The 15,999-nt window shown below is 43.7% G+C and overlaps 1 protein-coding gene across 4 annotated transcripts in view; it reads right to left on the reverse strand.

Annotated features, from left to right (window-relative positions):
• CLPTM1 (CLPTM1 regulator of GABA type A receptor forward trafficking) overlaps positions 1-15,999 on the reverse strand; it is a 1,743,979-nt gene that overhangs the window by 685,540 nt on the left and 1,042,440 nt on the right. For all 4 annotated transcript variants that reach the window (XM_044078057.1, XM_044077978.1, XM_044078148.1 and 1 more), the window contains one exon: positions 12,615-12,805. In XM_044078057.1, coding sequence (XP_043933992.1) covers positions 12,615-12,805 — 191 coding nt within the window. The remainder of the gene's footprint in view (positions 1-12,614; positions 12,806-15,999) is intronic.

Genomic DNA, 15,999 nt, shown 5'->3' on the forward strand with positions numbered 1-15,999 from the left:
GGAATGGCTAAAGGCCTATGCTGTGGCAAATGTAAAAAGGTTCTAAGCCTTTTCCTAGAGTCTGAAAAATCTTGGCCCTGCCATTGAAATTGTTCCCTCATAGCATGCAAGGTTTCCCCAAAAGAAAATTCCTCAGGCGGAGAGGCAGAAGGAATGGACTCTTCTGCATCAGAGTCCTCATAAGGAGAAAAAGGGCCCTCTGGAGGGTTTGTATTATCTGATTCATCAGAGGAGTATCTGAAGAAACTGGCTCAGGGGGCTCTGCTCTAGGCCTCTTCTCTGGAGGTGGGTGAGAGGCCCTGTCTGGATGTGGTTGGGATCCCTGGATCAAAGAAATGAGATCCTCTGCTAGACTAAGCATTTGTGAACTAGAGCTAGGCCTGTGAGAGGGGGTCTTAGCAGGCACAGTTTTGGTAGATTTTGCTGCTTTAGCCCTGGCAAAGGCCTTAATCGACATGGATGCAGGTGGCCTAGCAGCTCCACGCAGGGTAGAAATATCCAAAGGGATAGTATCAGATAAATCCTGTGAACCTGCAAGAGCGGGTGGGATTTCAGTAGCAGATTCAGCCAAGCTGGATGAGGCCTCGGTAGGAGGCAAGCTTTCGGCCGAAGGAAGAACCGGTGACTCGGTTTCAGCCGAAACCGAGACACTCATGTTGGCTTAACCGCAGTTTCGCCGAAACCGCGGACCCATGAGTGTCGGTCCTTTTCCTGCGCTTTTAGATATTTGCGTAGTCGGAGTATCCGACGGCATAATGTAAGCAAAAGCGGAGCCGAAAAACTCCTCAGCAAATTCCGACCGACGTGTAAGCGTCCGTCGGTTGAAAGAAGCACAGGCTAGGCAAGCTGCTACGTCGTGGTCTGGGCCTAAGCAAGGTAAGCAGTAAGAGTGGAAATCTTTATGAGGTATTTGTTTCCCACAAGTTAAACAGTTATTCACTTTTTCTGACATCGGCTGAGGCAAGAAAGAGTCCCCAACGGGGTACTTAGCTTTTTACAAGTCTTCGGTAGTAGTAATCTCTGGTTCTGACCGACCGGCACTTGCGAACAGCTTCTGCTTCGGGCGCCACGCGGCAAGAAAGACCGAGGAAAATGGCGTCGGCTGATACCTTTATACCCGAAGAACTGCAGCTATGACGTCGGGTGAAGTGCGACATCAGCCGAGGCCAGACCCAGACTTTGGAATCCGGCCGACCGAAGGGCTGCCTGACGACAGGACAACCCATTTGTAAGGACTGCAGATGCATCCTTGAAGGACATCTGTACTATGTTCATCGTGTTGCACTGCTGCAGTCATTACACTTGGGTAGAATCCCAAAGCTAAGGTTGGGTGGCTGGTCTATAAAGAGTTAGGATTGGCTATGAGGCCCTGCAGAACTGCAGTGGCAAATCCTGCTCTGGATTTAGAGTAGAGAGGCAGGTGGTAATGCTTGGTAAAGGTGTGCACTGAATTCCAAGTTGCAGCCTCCAAAATTTCCTTGGTAGGTACTCCTCTGAGAAAGGCTATTGAAGTGGCTGTTGCCCTGGTGGAATGCGGCCTAATGTTATTTGTGACTGATTGTCAATGCTGTGTGTAGCAGTAACGTATACAGTGCCCTATCCATTTGGATATAGTCTGCTTTGAGATAGCCTTGCCCTGTGATCCTGCAGCATATGCTACAAACAGTTGCTCAGTTTTCCTGAAAGCTTTTGTTTTGTCCAAGCAGAAGTGTAGCTGCCTGTGTATGTCCAAAGAATGCAGAAGTTTCTCCCCTTTATTCTGGGGGTTTGGATAAAAAGTTGGCAAGTGGATGGTTTGGTCAAGAGCCACACCAGATACCACCTTTGGCATAAAGGTAGGGTTTGTCCTTAAAAAAACCCTGTCCTGATGAAAAATTATAAAAGGTTCCACTGCCATTAATGCCTGTAGCTCTGAGACTCTTCGTGCTGATGTTACTGCTAGGAGCAGAGCTGTTTTCCATGATAAAAATTGGCTGGCTCAAAAGGTGGCAGGGTTAGTTTTTCCAAAATGAAATTGAGGTCCCAAGTTGGTGTTGGTGCTCTCAGGGGCGGTCTTATGTTTTTAGCCCCTCTGAGGTACTGTTTTAGCAAGGGATGAGAGAATAAAGGAGGATCCGTGCTGTAATGTGCTGAAATGGAAGAGGCGTGGATCTTAATTGATGAGAAGGATAGGCCTCTGCCCAGCATCTCAGTTAAGCATTGTAAAATCTGAGGAATGTTTGGAACAAGAGGATCAAAGTTTTGAGCCTTGTTCCAGGCGCAGAATCTCTTCCATTTTTCTGAGTAAGCTTTCCTGGTGCTAGGCCTCCTGGCCTCCAAAATGACATTCATGACAGCTTTAGAGAGAGGTGTTGCTCATTTGACTAATGAATCTGCCATGCAGCAAGGTTTAGGGTTTTGAGCTGACCGTGCAGGATCTGATTGTTTTGTTGAGTCAGAAGGTGCGGAATTTGAGGCAAAATCCATGGTGAGCCTTGAGCTAAGTTCCTTAAGATAGGGTACCAGTGCTGGCGTGTGCTGGCGTGGCCAGTCTGGAGCAATCAGGATCATCTGTGGTTTTTCTTGTCTGGCTTTTAGGAGTACCTTCGAAAGGAGAGGCAGTGCATAAACTTTTAGGTTTTCCAGCTGATCAATAGAGCATCCACTTTCTATGCTTGCTTGTGATGTCCTTGTGCAGAATTTTTGTAGTTGGCAATTCAGTGGGGAGGCAAAAAGATCCATGTCTGGGCATCCCCATTTTTGGTTACCATGCTGAAGATTTGTGGATTCAATTTCCATTTGTGAGGGTCCATGATATTTCTGCTTAGATCGTCTGCCAGAGTATTTTTCTTTCCTGGCAGGAATTGTGCTTGCAGGTGAATTTGATACGTTAAAGCTTTGTTCCACAAGGTCATGGCTTGCCTGCATAGGGGATAAGAATGAGTGCCCCCTTGCTTGTTTATGTACCACATTACTGCGGTGTTGTCTGTCTTTAATAATAATTGTCCTGGATGCAGAAGGTCTTTGAAAGCTGTTAGGGCATTTTGAACAGCCAACATCTCTTTTTGTTTGATGTGAGGATGCATCTGGTCTGTGGTCCACTTGCCCTGAATGCATTTTTCTGCCATGTGTGCTCCCCAGGCGTAATCCAAAGCATCTATTGTTAGAGTCTGCCTGGCTATGGGTAGGGTAAAAGGCTGACCCTTGTTTAGGTGACATGCCTGTGCCCACCATCGAAACTCCTGTTGTAGGCAGGGAATCATTGGTATTACTGCTTCTAAGCTGTGAGAGTGCTGAGTCCAAACACTTTTTAGGTACTATTGTAATTTCCTCATATGCAGTCTGGCATATGGTATTAGTAGTATGCAGGATGCCATGAATCCCAGGGCCTGCAGAATTTTTCTTGCAGGGAGCTGGGACTTTTTTGCCAGCAGTTGAAAATAATGAGTTAGTTGAACTTGTTTATTTGGCGTGAGGTAAGCCATCTGGGCCATTGTATTTAAGCTGGCACCCAGGAATATAATCGGTTGTGAGGGCACTAGTTTTGACTTCTTTTTGTTTACTGTGTACCCTAGAGAAATTAACAACCTTTTTACAAACGCCAGATGCTGTAGAAGAATGTCCTTTGTCTCTGCTTGAATGACGCAGTCGGCAATTACTGGTGCCGGGCACTTTGTGAAGACCCTGGGCACAGTAGATAAGGCAAAGGGCAGTGCAGAGAATTGGTAGTGTATTGTACCAGCTTTGAATCTGAGGTATCTTCTGCAATTTTGTCTGATAGGGACATGCAGGTATGCCTCTGAGATCCAGAGTAACAAGCCAAGCCTTCTTGCCCAGCATGGGTAGAATCTGCTGTAATGTCAAGATTTTGAATTGCGTAACATCCAGTTAAGTATTTAGAATTGAAAGGTCTAGTATGGGCCTCCAGGCCTTGTCCTTTCTGGGGACCAGGAAGAGTCTTGAGTAAAATCCTTGCCCTTGTTCCTGTTGTGGTACCTTTTGAATAGCTCTCATGTCCATGAGGGCTGAAATTTGTTTTTGTGCCTCTGCCCACAGATTTTGTGGCAGGTCTGGCATTCCTTTTAGCCTTGGTAAAGTATGAAAGTGGAACCTGTAACTTTGAGACACAATATTCAGAACCCATTTGTCTTGGGTGATTGTTTGCCAGTTTTGAGAAAAAATGTGCTAGTTTTCCCCCTAAGTGGGCTTCCAAAAGGGAAGTGCTTGGCGTACGAAGGGGAAAGTCATTGTGACTGTTTCCTGTAAGGTTGAGAGTTGTCCTCACCTCCTTTAGGGGTTGAGGTGCCCCACTGTCGTTGTCTGAGCCTTGGGGTTGAGATCTGCCTCTTGGGTGTCTGTATCTGCCTCTCTGTGGCCAGTCTGACACTGGAAAGGACCAATTCTTTGTTGGCCAATTTCTGCTAAATCGAAGTGGCTGTACCTGTAAGAAATCCTAGACTGTTTGCATAGATTTAGCTTTATCCTCCATTTTCTTTAACACCTCTTCTGCCTTAACACCAAACAAGGTATCATGCTGTAAAGGAGCATCCAATAATTTTGCCTTAATGTGATCAGGTAAACTCTGTTCTTTTAACCAAGCATGTCTTTGAATCACAGAACCTGTAACTGCGGCCCTACAAGAGGCCTCTAAAGAATCAAAACCACATTGTAGAGTATGTTTTCCTGCCTGTTCAACTGCATGCAATAAATCCTGCATTTCTTTACAATCAGGAGCTTCCGAGCTTGCAAGCATTTTCTATTTTAACTGAGCCATTAAATATTGTTGGTACTTAAGCATGTGAAACTGGCAATTTAAAGCTCTTACTGCTAAAGTTGCAGAAGTGTATACTTTCTTCCCCCATCTATCCAAAGTTCTGGAATCTCTGTCAGAGGGCACTGGATTTTTTGCAATGGAAGCCTTAACCCCTTTTGGACCCTGGGAAATAGTTTCTGGATCCGCCAAAGGGTTTTTATAAAAAAAAAAACTTGTGAGAGTCTGGGACTCTATAATATCTATCTGGCTTGGCTGGTGCAGGGGGCAAAGAATCAGGAGATAAGCTGGATTCAGAGAACACATCATCCACAATATCAAGCACAGGTGGAATAGCCAAGGGCCTGTGCTGAGGCAGGCAATAAAAGGAAATCCTTGAGCCTTTTCTTGGATTCTGAGTAATCCTGACTTTCCCAATGGAAATGCTCCCTCATGGTATGTAAAGTTTCCCCAAAAGAGTAATCCTTAGGAGGAGAGGCTGAAGGGATAGATTCTTCAGCATCAGAGTCCTCATAGGGGGGTAGAGAGTATCCCTGGTCTGAAGAGGAATCAAAGGAAATGGAAACCTGATCAGAGGAATCATAGTCTGTATCCTGCCTAGGCCTTTTCTCAAGAGGGGGATGGGAACCCCTGATTAGAGTAATGAGGTCTTCGGCCATTTTAAGCATCTGTTTTTTAGGCATGGAAGACTGTCCAGGAGAATGCTGTACTTGTTTCTTTGTCTTTAATGGTACCTTTGTCTTGGCTGTTGTTTTAATGGTAAGTTGTGAAGGTCTGAAAACACCCTCAGAAGCCGATGCCTGCTCAGCGGCTCTGGACCCATCTGAGGGATTAGTTTCCGTAGGCCCAATACCTTGAGTTTCCAGAGGCCTAGTTGTCTCCACGTGGGAGTCGTAGGCAGCCTGTGGCTCTGAGGTAGCGGGTGTCAGGGGCTGCGAAAGTGCGTCACTGAGAACCGGCGACTGGCCTAGAAGAGGTTTCGTCGTCGGTTTTGGGCCTCGGATGCCTGTCTTTATCCTTGTCCTTGCGTTTTTTCGGTATTGCAGTCGTCAGTTGATCCGACGGCATAGTATAATTGAACCTTCGGCCAAAGTAGTGCAAAGCAAAATCAAAACGTCTTTTTATAGTGCGTTTGTTAAATCTAGCACAAAACCGACAACTAGTGATGTCGTGATCAGGGCCTAGGCATGGAATACAGTAAGAGTGGAAGTCCTTACTTGTTTGCCTCTGTTTCCCACAAGAAATACAATAATTAACTTTTTCTGACATTGGTCTGAGGCAAGAAAAAAGTTTCCCCAACGGGGTACTTAGCTTTATTGAAGACTTCGGATCTGAAATTCGAGTTCGAAAATCTCAGGAGTCGGCCGACTGGCACTTGCGAACTGCTTCTGCTTTGGGCACCAAGCAGCAAGAAAGACTGAAGAAAATGGTGTCGGATGCATCTTATATACCCCTGGCACACTGATGTCAGGGAAGAAGCGACAGCAACCGACGCCGGACCAAGACTTTGGTACTCTGGCCGACTGCGGGACTGCCTGATGGCAGGATAACCCAAGTGTAATGACTGCAACAGTGTAACACGATGAACATCCTCAGTTGCCTGTGCACATCCAATAAATGTAACTTGTATTAACCCCTATTTTCGAAGTTTGGAAAGAAGACAGGCAAATTAATTTGATTGATATTTCCATCTGAGGCTAAGTTGGGGAGAAAGGAAGGATTAGTGTGTGCAGGGAAACCCTGTCTTTATGAAAAACCATGTATGGAACTTTAAAACCAACAACCAGAGAAGAACGCTTATTACCTCCGTGTCTTGAGACCGTTGATTTTAACCTTTGGTTTTGTTATAATAAATCAGTTTTATTACTGTTGGCTGTTACAGTGATTTTTCATCTATTTTGTTGCTACTAATTCAATGGAATCCAGCGTCTCAAGACATGGAGGTAATAAGCGTTCTTCTCTGGTTGTTGGTTTTGCAGTTCATAGAACGTTTATTTTACATTGTGTTCGGAATGTATGGAACTTTGATGGACAATGCTTGAAGTTCCGACACCCTCCTTGCTGAAGTGATAACTAAGAAAGCTGTCTTCCAAGAAAGAAACTGTAAATCTACTGATGCTGAGGGCTCAAAGGGAGGGGAGACCAGAGTCTAAAGTACTAAGGCAAGGTCCCAAGGAGGTGTAGGATCTTTTAGCAGGGGCTGTAAAAGAAAGCTTTAAGGAAGGCTTTACAAAGCCTAAAGGAAGCTAGAGAAGCCATATTTTCCCCCACATGGAAGTTAGAAATGGCAGCCTAACAGTGGAAGAGCTAGCACCTTGGTGAAAGATACCAGCTAGAAATAATAGAACAGCTGGGACCAGAGTCGTAAAGGGATCTAACTCCCATTGAGAGGCCTATAAAGAAAAACATTTCCACTTGCTATATTTTCCTGGTGGAAGATATGTGAGCCACCACCAGTATGGTCTTAACCGGCGATGATAAACTGGAGTCCTAATCATTACTGGAACTGGAACAGCCAAGTGGTAAGTTTCAGGCTGTCCAGGTCTGGGTGAGGAATCTCTGAGGGATGAGAAATGAGATCAGGAACCAGATCAAAGATCCATGGTGGAACTACCAGGTGAAACCAAAGAGAGGGAAACCAGATTTGGCAAGGCCACAATGGGGCAATGAGGATTACTGAGCTCCCCAACCTGCAACCTTTCTGAAGAAACTTCAGGATGAGAGGTAACGTGGGAAAGCATAAAGAAGACCATAAGGCCAAGCATGAACTAGTGCATCTTTGGGGGCATCTCCCCAAGGGGGGTTCAGAGTGAAGAACTCACTGCATTTCGCGTTGGAAAGAGATGTAAAGAGATTGCAACAAGCCTGATCCCGCTTGAGAAAGATCTGTTCCGCTACTGAAGGATTCAGAGACCACTCATAAGGCATCAGAATAGTCTTGCTGAGCCTGTCCACCAGAATGTTGGACCTTCCCGGAATGTGCATTGCCACTAGAAAGCAGCCGGTGGAAATTGCCCATTCCCACACATTCATGGCTTTGCAATAAATGGGGTAGGATCTGGTTCCACCCTGCTTGTTTATATATCAGACTAGGAACATGTTGTCTGATTGAATAGCAATCTTCCCCAGAAGAAGATGGGCATGAAGGACTTGCAACGCTTGAAGAACCCCACCCCCTCATCTCCAGGAAACTGATATGCAAATTGGTCTCTGAGTGGGACCACATGCCTTGGACCATTCTTCCTGAGCAATGCCCCCCCTACCCTAGCTGGGAAGCATCCGTGTTCGCTGTGGTGGTGGGAAAGGCTGGGAGAAATGGACGTCCCTCGACAAGATCTGGGGAGAGAATCCACCAGAGAAGAGAGTCTCTGCATGCCCGAGATATACGAAACACATGGGACAGAGGTAGGTCCAGAAGAGACCATCGAACTGCTAGCATCCACTGAAGAACTCGCATGTGAAGCCATGCAAGGGGTAGAAGACTGATTGTGGCTGCCATGGAACCCAGAACCAGCAGCACTGTCATGGAGCCTTAGATTGTGGACCCTCTCTGGGGTGAGGAAAACCATCATTTGTACTGTACCCAGCTGGGCTCCGATAAAGTCTAGGCTCTGACCTGGAGTCAGTGACGATTTACTGAGGTTGATGGTAATGCCCAGACCATTTTCTAATACAAGGAAGTAGTCTCTGGCTCGGCAAAGTAGATGTTTGGTAGGTGCAGCAAGGAACCAAGCATTCAGGTAGGGAAAGACTTGAATCCCCTGAAGTCTCAGGTGAGCTGCTACCACCCCCCATTACTTCGGTGAACACCCTGGGGGCCGTGGTGAGACCAAAGGGTAGGGCCTTAAACTGACTGGCCCCCAGCCAGAAGCAAAGAAACCTGTGGGAGCACCTGTTCATTTTGATGTCATAGTATGCATCCTTTAGGTCGATCATATCTAATCCTCTGCCTGAAGACCGAACAGACTGAAGGGTGACCATCCGGAATTTCTCCTTGCCTACAGACAGGTTCAACGTGGAAAGATTAGGAATTGGTCTTAGGTCCCCCATTTTCTTTGGCACCAAAAAGAACCTGGAATAGATGCCCGATCCAGATTGGTCTGGGGGGACGGCTGGATGACTCACTTTCTTAGCAGCTTTTTTTTTTCTCGTGCTGTTACCACCCTTTGCGCGGGTGCAATGTCTGGAAGGTGTCTTGGTGGGAAGGTGGATCCACAAATGGGATGGTATAGCCTCTAGACATGATTTGCAACAACCAATGGTCTGTTGTTACAGACTTCCACTCTGTTGGGTGAAATGAAAGACGAACCCCGACTGCCCCCAAAGATGAGCAGTTGGACAGCCCCTCCGGGCTGCTGTGCGGGTCTGTCTGAGAAAGGTTCTTGAGACCCTATGTTCTTTGCACCCCCTCTGCCACTGGGCAGATGTCTATCCTATCCTCCTCTGCCTCTGGAGAAAGACGACTCCTGAGTGTCCCGAGAGAAGTGAGATTTCTGGAACTACATCTTTTTTGCCCTTCGCCGATTCCTCGAAAAGGATCTTTGAGGGGTGGTGAAGTGGATCCCAACGGCAGTGTCTTCCTGTCCTCCTCACTCTGGACCAGGGTCGCACACACAGACTTCACAAACAGGGAAGAGCCATCGTAGGGGTTGTTGGCAAAGGTTGCCTTGACGGGTTCTGAAAACTGGCATAGCCGGTAAGCAAGACCCACACACCCAACAATTATACACTCATTAACAAGAAGGGGTAGTGGGGGGTGAAGAGGGAACTACCACACTAAAATTTTTTTTTTTAAATGACTGACGACTAAACGCGAGGTAGGGGAGGTTGAAAAATAAAGTAGGGGAATCCTACACTAACACTTGTAGAGAAAACTGTCACTTACCAAACGATAAGCCTGGAGCTCAGCAACCACGATGCGTAGCTTTTCAGCTGCAAACAAGATCTGAGGGAAGGAAGGAGACAGAGGGGCATTACGGGTAAGAGCAGGAGCTTGGAGCTCAGATCAGATCAAATGCTAGTGATGCGGGCGTCTCGGATCCGATCCAGATCCGAATACTCACAGGTTGAAGACCAAATGAAGTAAACTACTTCAGATCTGCCAAATTACTAAAGGAAGCTGTAGACATTTGAATTTTATTCTGATAGTCTGAAAGATTAAAAGCTCACTGCTGGCTTGTTTTTATTAAGATAATAAACATTTCTGGCTTCTTAAAAACTGCCCTTTTCCTTATTTTTGTGACTGCATGGGGAATGCAGGCTTGGGTGGTACAGCAGTAGCATTGTTGCCTCACAGCAAGAGGTTCTCCTGTTCGATTCACGGCTGGAGTGCCTTCTGTGTGGTGTCTGCATGTCCTCCCTGCGGTACAGTGACCTCAGAAAGACATGTGTGAATGGTGGGCGTGCCTTCGCTGAAGGCTGGGCATCGGACCGGCAACTCGGTACCATAAAAAAAATGTACTGCCAATCATTAGTGGACAGGAGTTCCGCTGTGGTGACCCCTAACTGGGAAAAGCCGAAAAGACAAACATGGAGCATGCAGGCTTGAAGTAGATGCAGGAAAAGCTTTATTGCTGGCAATATGTTTAATACAAGCACACTTGTAACCTAACATGACATAAGACATACTAACTAGATGAAAACAATCTTCTGAGAATGACATACTGAAGAATTTCCAACAGCTTAACTAAACTGACAATGACAAATACTGCATCTGCAAAGAAAATTAAAATTAACAATTAGTTTATCAATACAGGATGCCTAACACAATTTACAAGTGGAATCTTTGGGTATCTAAAGTAAGTACTTTTATTAGCACACAACCAGTGCTGGCCTTTGCAAAGGAGAAGACTGCTATGGAGAAAAAAAACTGGCAGGACCAGTACAGCTTCATTGGTAAATTAAAATGTCATGATTTACTGCTAAAGTGGCCTCCCTAATTTAAAATCAGGATGCCCTCCTTACTTGTGACACAACATTAGTTACAGCAGTGCAAGACTATGATGGAAGTCTAAAGAAGCATTTGGAAAGGAAGATCAAAAGGACAGAAACTGATGACTAAGGCAACACAGACAAAAGCAACGTACTTCGGCTGAGGCTCAGTAGGCCTGGTAGTGCAGTAGAACTAATGGAAATAGTAGGAAACTGATCTGGTACAACAGGAATGGATGACAAAGAGTAACATTAGAAAGGCAACATCTCTCAAAGGAATAAATTCCAGAAAGAGGTAATGCTTCTGCAGTGCTGGACAACTGAATCATAAACCAAATCTGGGCAGGTACTGGGGAAGTTCCCCTACTTTTTTCAGTAAGTGTTGTGGGAACGTCTACAACCAGCTGAACTTACAACAAACTCAGGCTGATGGGGCCTTAGTTTAACTTCTCACCTAAAGGATGGTGCACTCAGGAGTGCAGCATCCTCCTTATGTTGTACTGCAATTTCAGTACTGAAAAATTAAATTAACTACCTGGTGTGTGAACACAACCCACAGCCTTGTGATCATCCAGCAAAGGCGAGTGCACTACCTGATGAGGTACTAAAATTGTTTTACATAAACTGAATGAAGTCACCACATAATTTTCATTTAAATAGCATAATTACATCAACTAAATAAAGATGCAACATAATTTTTGCTTAAGATAAGCAGTAACACACTATCGGATTTCTAGTATTATAGAAGTTAACCTTTGAGAGATATATATTTTTTTAATATATGCCATTTATTCAGAGCACTGACAGTGATGACACTTGAAAAGACAATGATGACACCACATACATAAAATGAGGAGCTATATGGAAAGCATTTCACTCACTCCTCACTTTTATGATTATGATGACATTTCCACTACTGAGCAAATGCATCAATGCTGATAAGCCACAACAGAAAATGGATAACAGAGGACAACTCAAGTACATGCACTTAAAAAGGTTAAAGGAAAGAGATAAAATTAACTTTCCTTCTAACCCAACATTTTTCAATACATTCAAGAAACCTATAATTCAAACTTCAGCTGAGTGAGCACTTCAGATATATCCTTTCCCACAGACACCTTGCATTGTACAGTTGCCACTCTGTCCATAGAGCAGCTTTGGCTAGAGTTAAACAACCAGTGTGGATTATCAGACTGCAGACCATTTCTCTAAGCGACTGAGATTATTATTATTATTGCTGCTGCTGCTGTTGTTATTGTTATCGTCCATGGGGTGGGTAAGACCAACAACAAAGTATTAGTTTAAGGGTGTGCACACTTGCAACCAGCGTACTGTACATTTTTTTACATGTTTCCCCTAACAGATTTGTTTTGCAATTGAATTGTACAGGTTATAGGTCACATTAAAGGTGGGAAAAGATTTGAAATGATTTATTGTGGTCTCATTTTTTATACGTCACAAAAACCTGGCATTTTAACAGGGGTGTGTAAACTAAACTTTTTACATATATACATACACACACACACATTATATATATATATATATATATATATATATATATATACACACACACACACACACACACACACACACACACACACAAGTGCCTCTGAGTTAAACTGATTCCAGACATCCAGTTTAACTGACCATACCGTTCAAACAAATTCAGCTATTAAAGCAGAGAAGAGGAATATTTTCAGTCATAAAATAAAGAGCTTACAGCTCAATATCTTACTTCAGCTGGACTGTAAAGAAGCAGCTTTGGAGCTTTTGCAGGACTGCAAAGACAGCTCCAATGAAAAAGCTTCAATTTTGATACCAAAACAAAACTGAAATAACGTCAATGTCAAACTTAGAGGGATGGCAGTTCTATTTTTGTTCATTAGACTAGTAAACATAAACACCTTCCATTTCAAGAAAGACCATTTCCTACCTTTACATCCATCACTTTTGTGATCTTCCAGAAGTCAATGAGGAGTCCAATGAAGACGCTGACCTGAACTACAAAGTTTGTTTCGTTGTCTAAGATATACAAAAGAACAACAAGGGACTGAAATACCCCAAAAAATACAGAGCGGACAGACAGACCCTCCAGAGACTGTCTGCTGTTCCAGAACTGAATATCTGTAAAGTAAGAAAAACAATAGACATTATCAAATTAATTCTAATACTTTTCCTATGAGCAAGATGTCATTATGATGTTTTACTGCATCACTGACAGTTAATATTTCTAACAGTTTTAAAAGCTATAGACAATGTTCATAACATAGCCAACAATCTAAGAGTTCAAACCACAGAAACCTGGTCTACGGTTAACACTCCTTGTGCCTCCGTTCCTTTAAAAACTGATACACCACTGACATCATCCTGCATCTATCATATGACTCACCATCAAAGTTCTTTTTGTTCTAAAAGTTCCATTACAATGGATCAGGGTTAGAGAGAGAGAGAGACAGTTCTATTATACAACTGAATTATATACTTCAGGCTCAGGACTATAACAGAATTATTATGTGTTCAAGACATGGATACCAAGAAATCCACTTTAGAGCAAAGCTGCAGAGATGCATCTTGGTATCCATGTTGAGAACACACAATACTCCTGTTATGCTCGGAGACTCAATCATAATTCTTTGTAGAGCATGGAGATTTATCTGCTCCATGTTACAAAAATACAATGTTGTGTATTCTTTGTGTAAGGGAAGCAGTTTGAGTCAAAAGTAGTAGCTGCAATGTAGCAGGCGGAAACAGGAAGTGAAATAAAGCCATTTAATGTCCTGCTGCTGCTGAGGGTGCTTAACAGACACCAAGTGATCTTAAGGTCTGGTCTCGTTCTAGAATAGCGCTGAACCAGGATGTAACTTAACCCTGCTTTGAGAGAAATCATGGCACTCCGTGCACTATAATGTAATCTTATCCTATTTTACAACAAAGAGGAAAGAAAGAAGTCAATCTGATGAAAGAGCTCCCTAAAGACAGCGTATACCTATGAAAGCACCTGTTAGAATGGAAGGCCTTCAATGAGGCCACAGAGCAAGTTATGACATGAAGAACTGATGCATGTAATACCAGCAACATCACAGATGCTTTTACTATAATAATCTTTAAAGAATATGTCTTCTGACTGAGGCAGTGCCTGCCTTTCTCTAGGTCTTTCTTCAAAGAGAATTTGCAACCTTGCCTTAAGTTCACATTCTTTCCACAGCAGAAAGAAATCCATGAGAGAGAAAGAAGAATTATCCCTTGCAACACTTTTTTCCTACAGTCTTGCCAAGAAAGAGGCTCTTGCAGAACATACCATACAGAGTCTGGATAAGAAATAAATACAAGCTGATGCCAAGAGTACAGCAGGTTGCCCCATCTTGCATTTCCTTAGGTGCTTTTTGCCCCCATGCCTACAGCCATCAAGCTTCCACCAATTACTCTTACCACTGCACCCCCACACAATGCAATTATCCCTCCTACACTACAGGGGCAAGCGACATCTGAAGGGGCCGTAATACAGGTAGTCATATTGTGCTATCACAGTCATCTCAGCAATGACAGTGTGTATATAGCCTTGCCCACCCCAAGAGTGTGTGGGGGGGGGGGGACTACCCACATCTTCTTCCCCCCATGAATGCAAGGTCCTGAACCCTCATTAATGAAATCTACTAGTGGGTGATGGCTTGGTAATCAGCAATAACATCCCCTCCCGTGGACACAGGACCCACACAGTGATACTGCCCCCGTTTCAAATTACTGTAGCAGCAAGTGCCCTGCTGCTCCCTGCCTTCATAAGTAAATACTAGACAATTAGACAGTAGAAGATTACATGCATAGACAACAAAGACGTCAGCGATCAAAGGTGAGAATCAAGACCTGTACATTTTGTCTGTGGGGAAACACCTTAATCAGTAAGCCATCCGACCATGTTGAGTACTCCCATCCTCCCCTGCCAGCGCCATTAAAAGCACCTTCAACCACAAAAGGAATTCAGGTTCCTTTCGCTGTAGTTAGGGCTTTATCAATCCCAACCATGTGCTGGCACAATCTGCATTACTTTGCACAGTACCTAATTTGAAAGTTTAAACCTTTAAATGCTAACCATACACAAATATTCAATCTAAACAGAGTAAATGCTTTATACCATTCTTTATAATAAGAAATTTTGATTTTCTTATTATAAAATTTGATTTCACAAAAAGTAAAGAAAGCGATTTGATAACCTTTGTATTGATCAGTATATCCTTTAATTTGTATGACATTTACAGTGCCAGTTACAAAGTCACTATCACAAGTTATAAGGACTCATTTCCTTTGTGGAGCTAACATAATAAGGTGCAACTAACATAGGAAAAAAAAAAAGAGGAGTCTTTTATTTTGTTTTGCTGAGTACAGAAAACAGTCTACCCTCTCAGAAGACACCTGACTAATTACATCAGCCCTAGTGTAGTGGACTCTTGGCTTTCTCAACTCAAAATTCAAAGCATCAGTATTAAGTCCAGTCTCTCACTGGTAAAACAGTCAAAGCAAACTACTGCAATCACCATCAAAAGGTAAACCCCAGAACCATCTAATTCTTGTTATATAAAAACATTTAAAAAAAAAGAAGTAAAGCTGAAATATGAAAGCTTCTGATTGGTAAATTAATTCTACCGCCTCATATTCTTGTAAGCATATTATTCTAAAAGAAAGTTAATTTCAAAATATTTATAGTGCTGCCCCATAAGATTTCATATTGTTCTGCTATCTGTATCCCCCGTCTTCACCCTGGGGTTCTACAAAGGCACACTATAAACTAAATGGTTTGGTGCCCCTAGTTTCAGAAATAATTCTAAACTCTGTTCCTCTGTCCACTTTTAATGAGCCCTGGTATTCAGAGACATACTACAAAGAATTACAAGTTCACGGAGCACTGTCTGATACCTGGTTGCTCTGGATCGTAATTTATATTTGTGAACAGCAGTTTATAATGGTAGTGTACAACCATCCTCTGCACTTTATGAACTGCACAAAGCACTCCTATGCTCAATTCATTCCTGCCTCCCCCTACTATACTGTGTGGCATGAAAGTGCAGCTAAGCACAGCACAGAACATCTACACAGAAAATCATGCAGAACAGTCCAATAATGTGCCATTCTTTGCTGCCCTGCTGACAGTGATTCACAAAGAAATCGGTCATTAGGCAGGACAGTGGACTGGTGGGGTGGGTGGGTCATTACTATATTACAGTAATGAGGGGAATCTAGTGTTGTGCGAGCCCAACCCCCCCCCCCCCCCAAAAAAGGAAGTCACCAGTACCACTGTACTAAAGTTGGAAAAGATTGTCAGATAG

Source organism: Protopterus annectens, chromosome 1.part0, assembly GCF_019279795.1.
Source record: "Protopterus annectens isolate FY-2018-M chromosome 1.part0, PAN1.0, whole genome shotgun sequence".
NCBI lineage: Eukaryota > Metazoa > Chordata > Ceratodontiformes > Protopteridae > Protopterus > Protopterus annectens.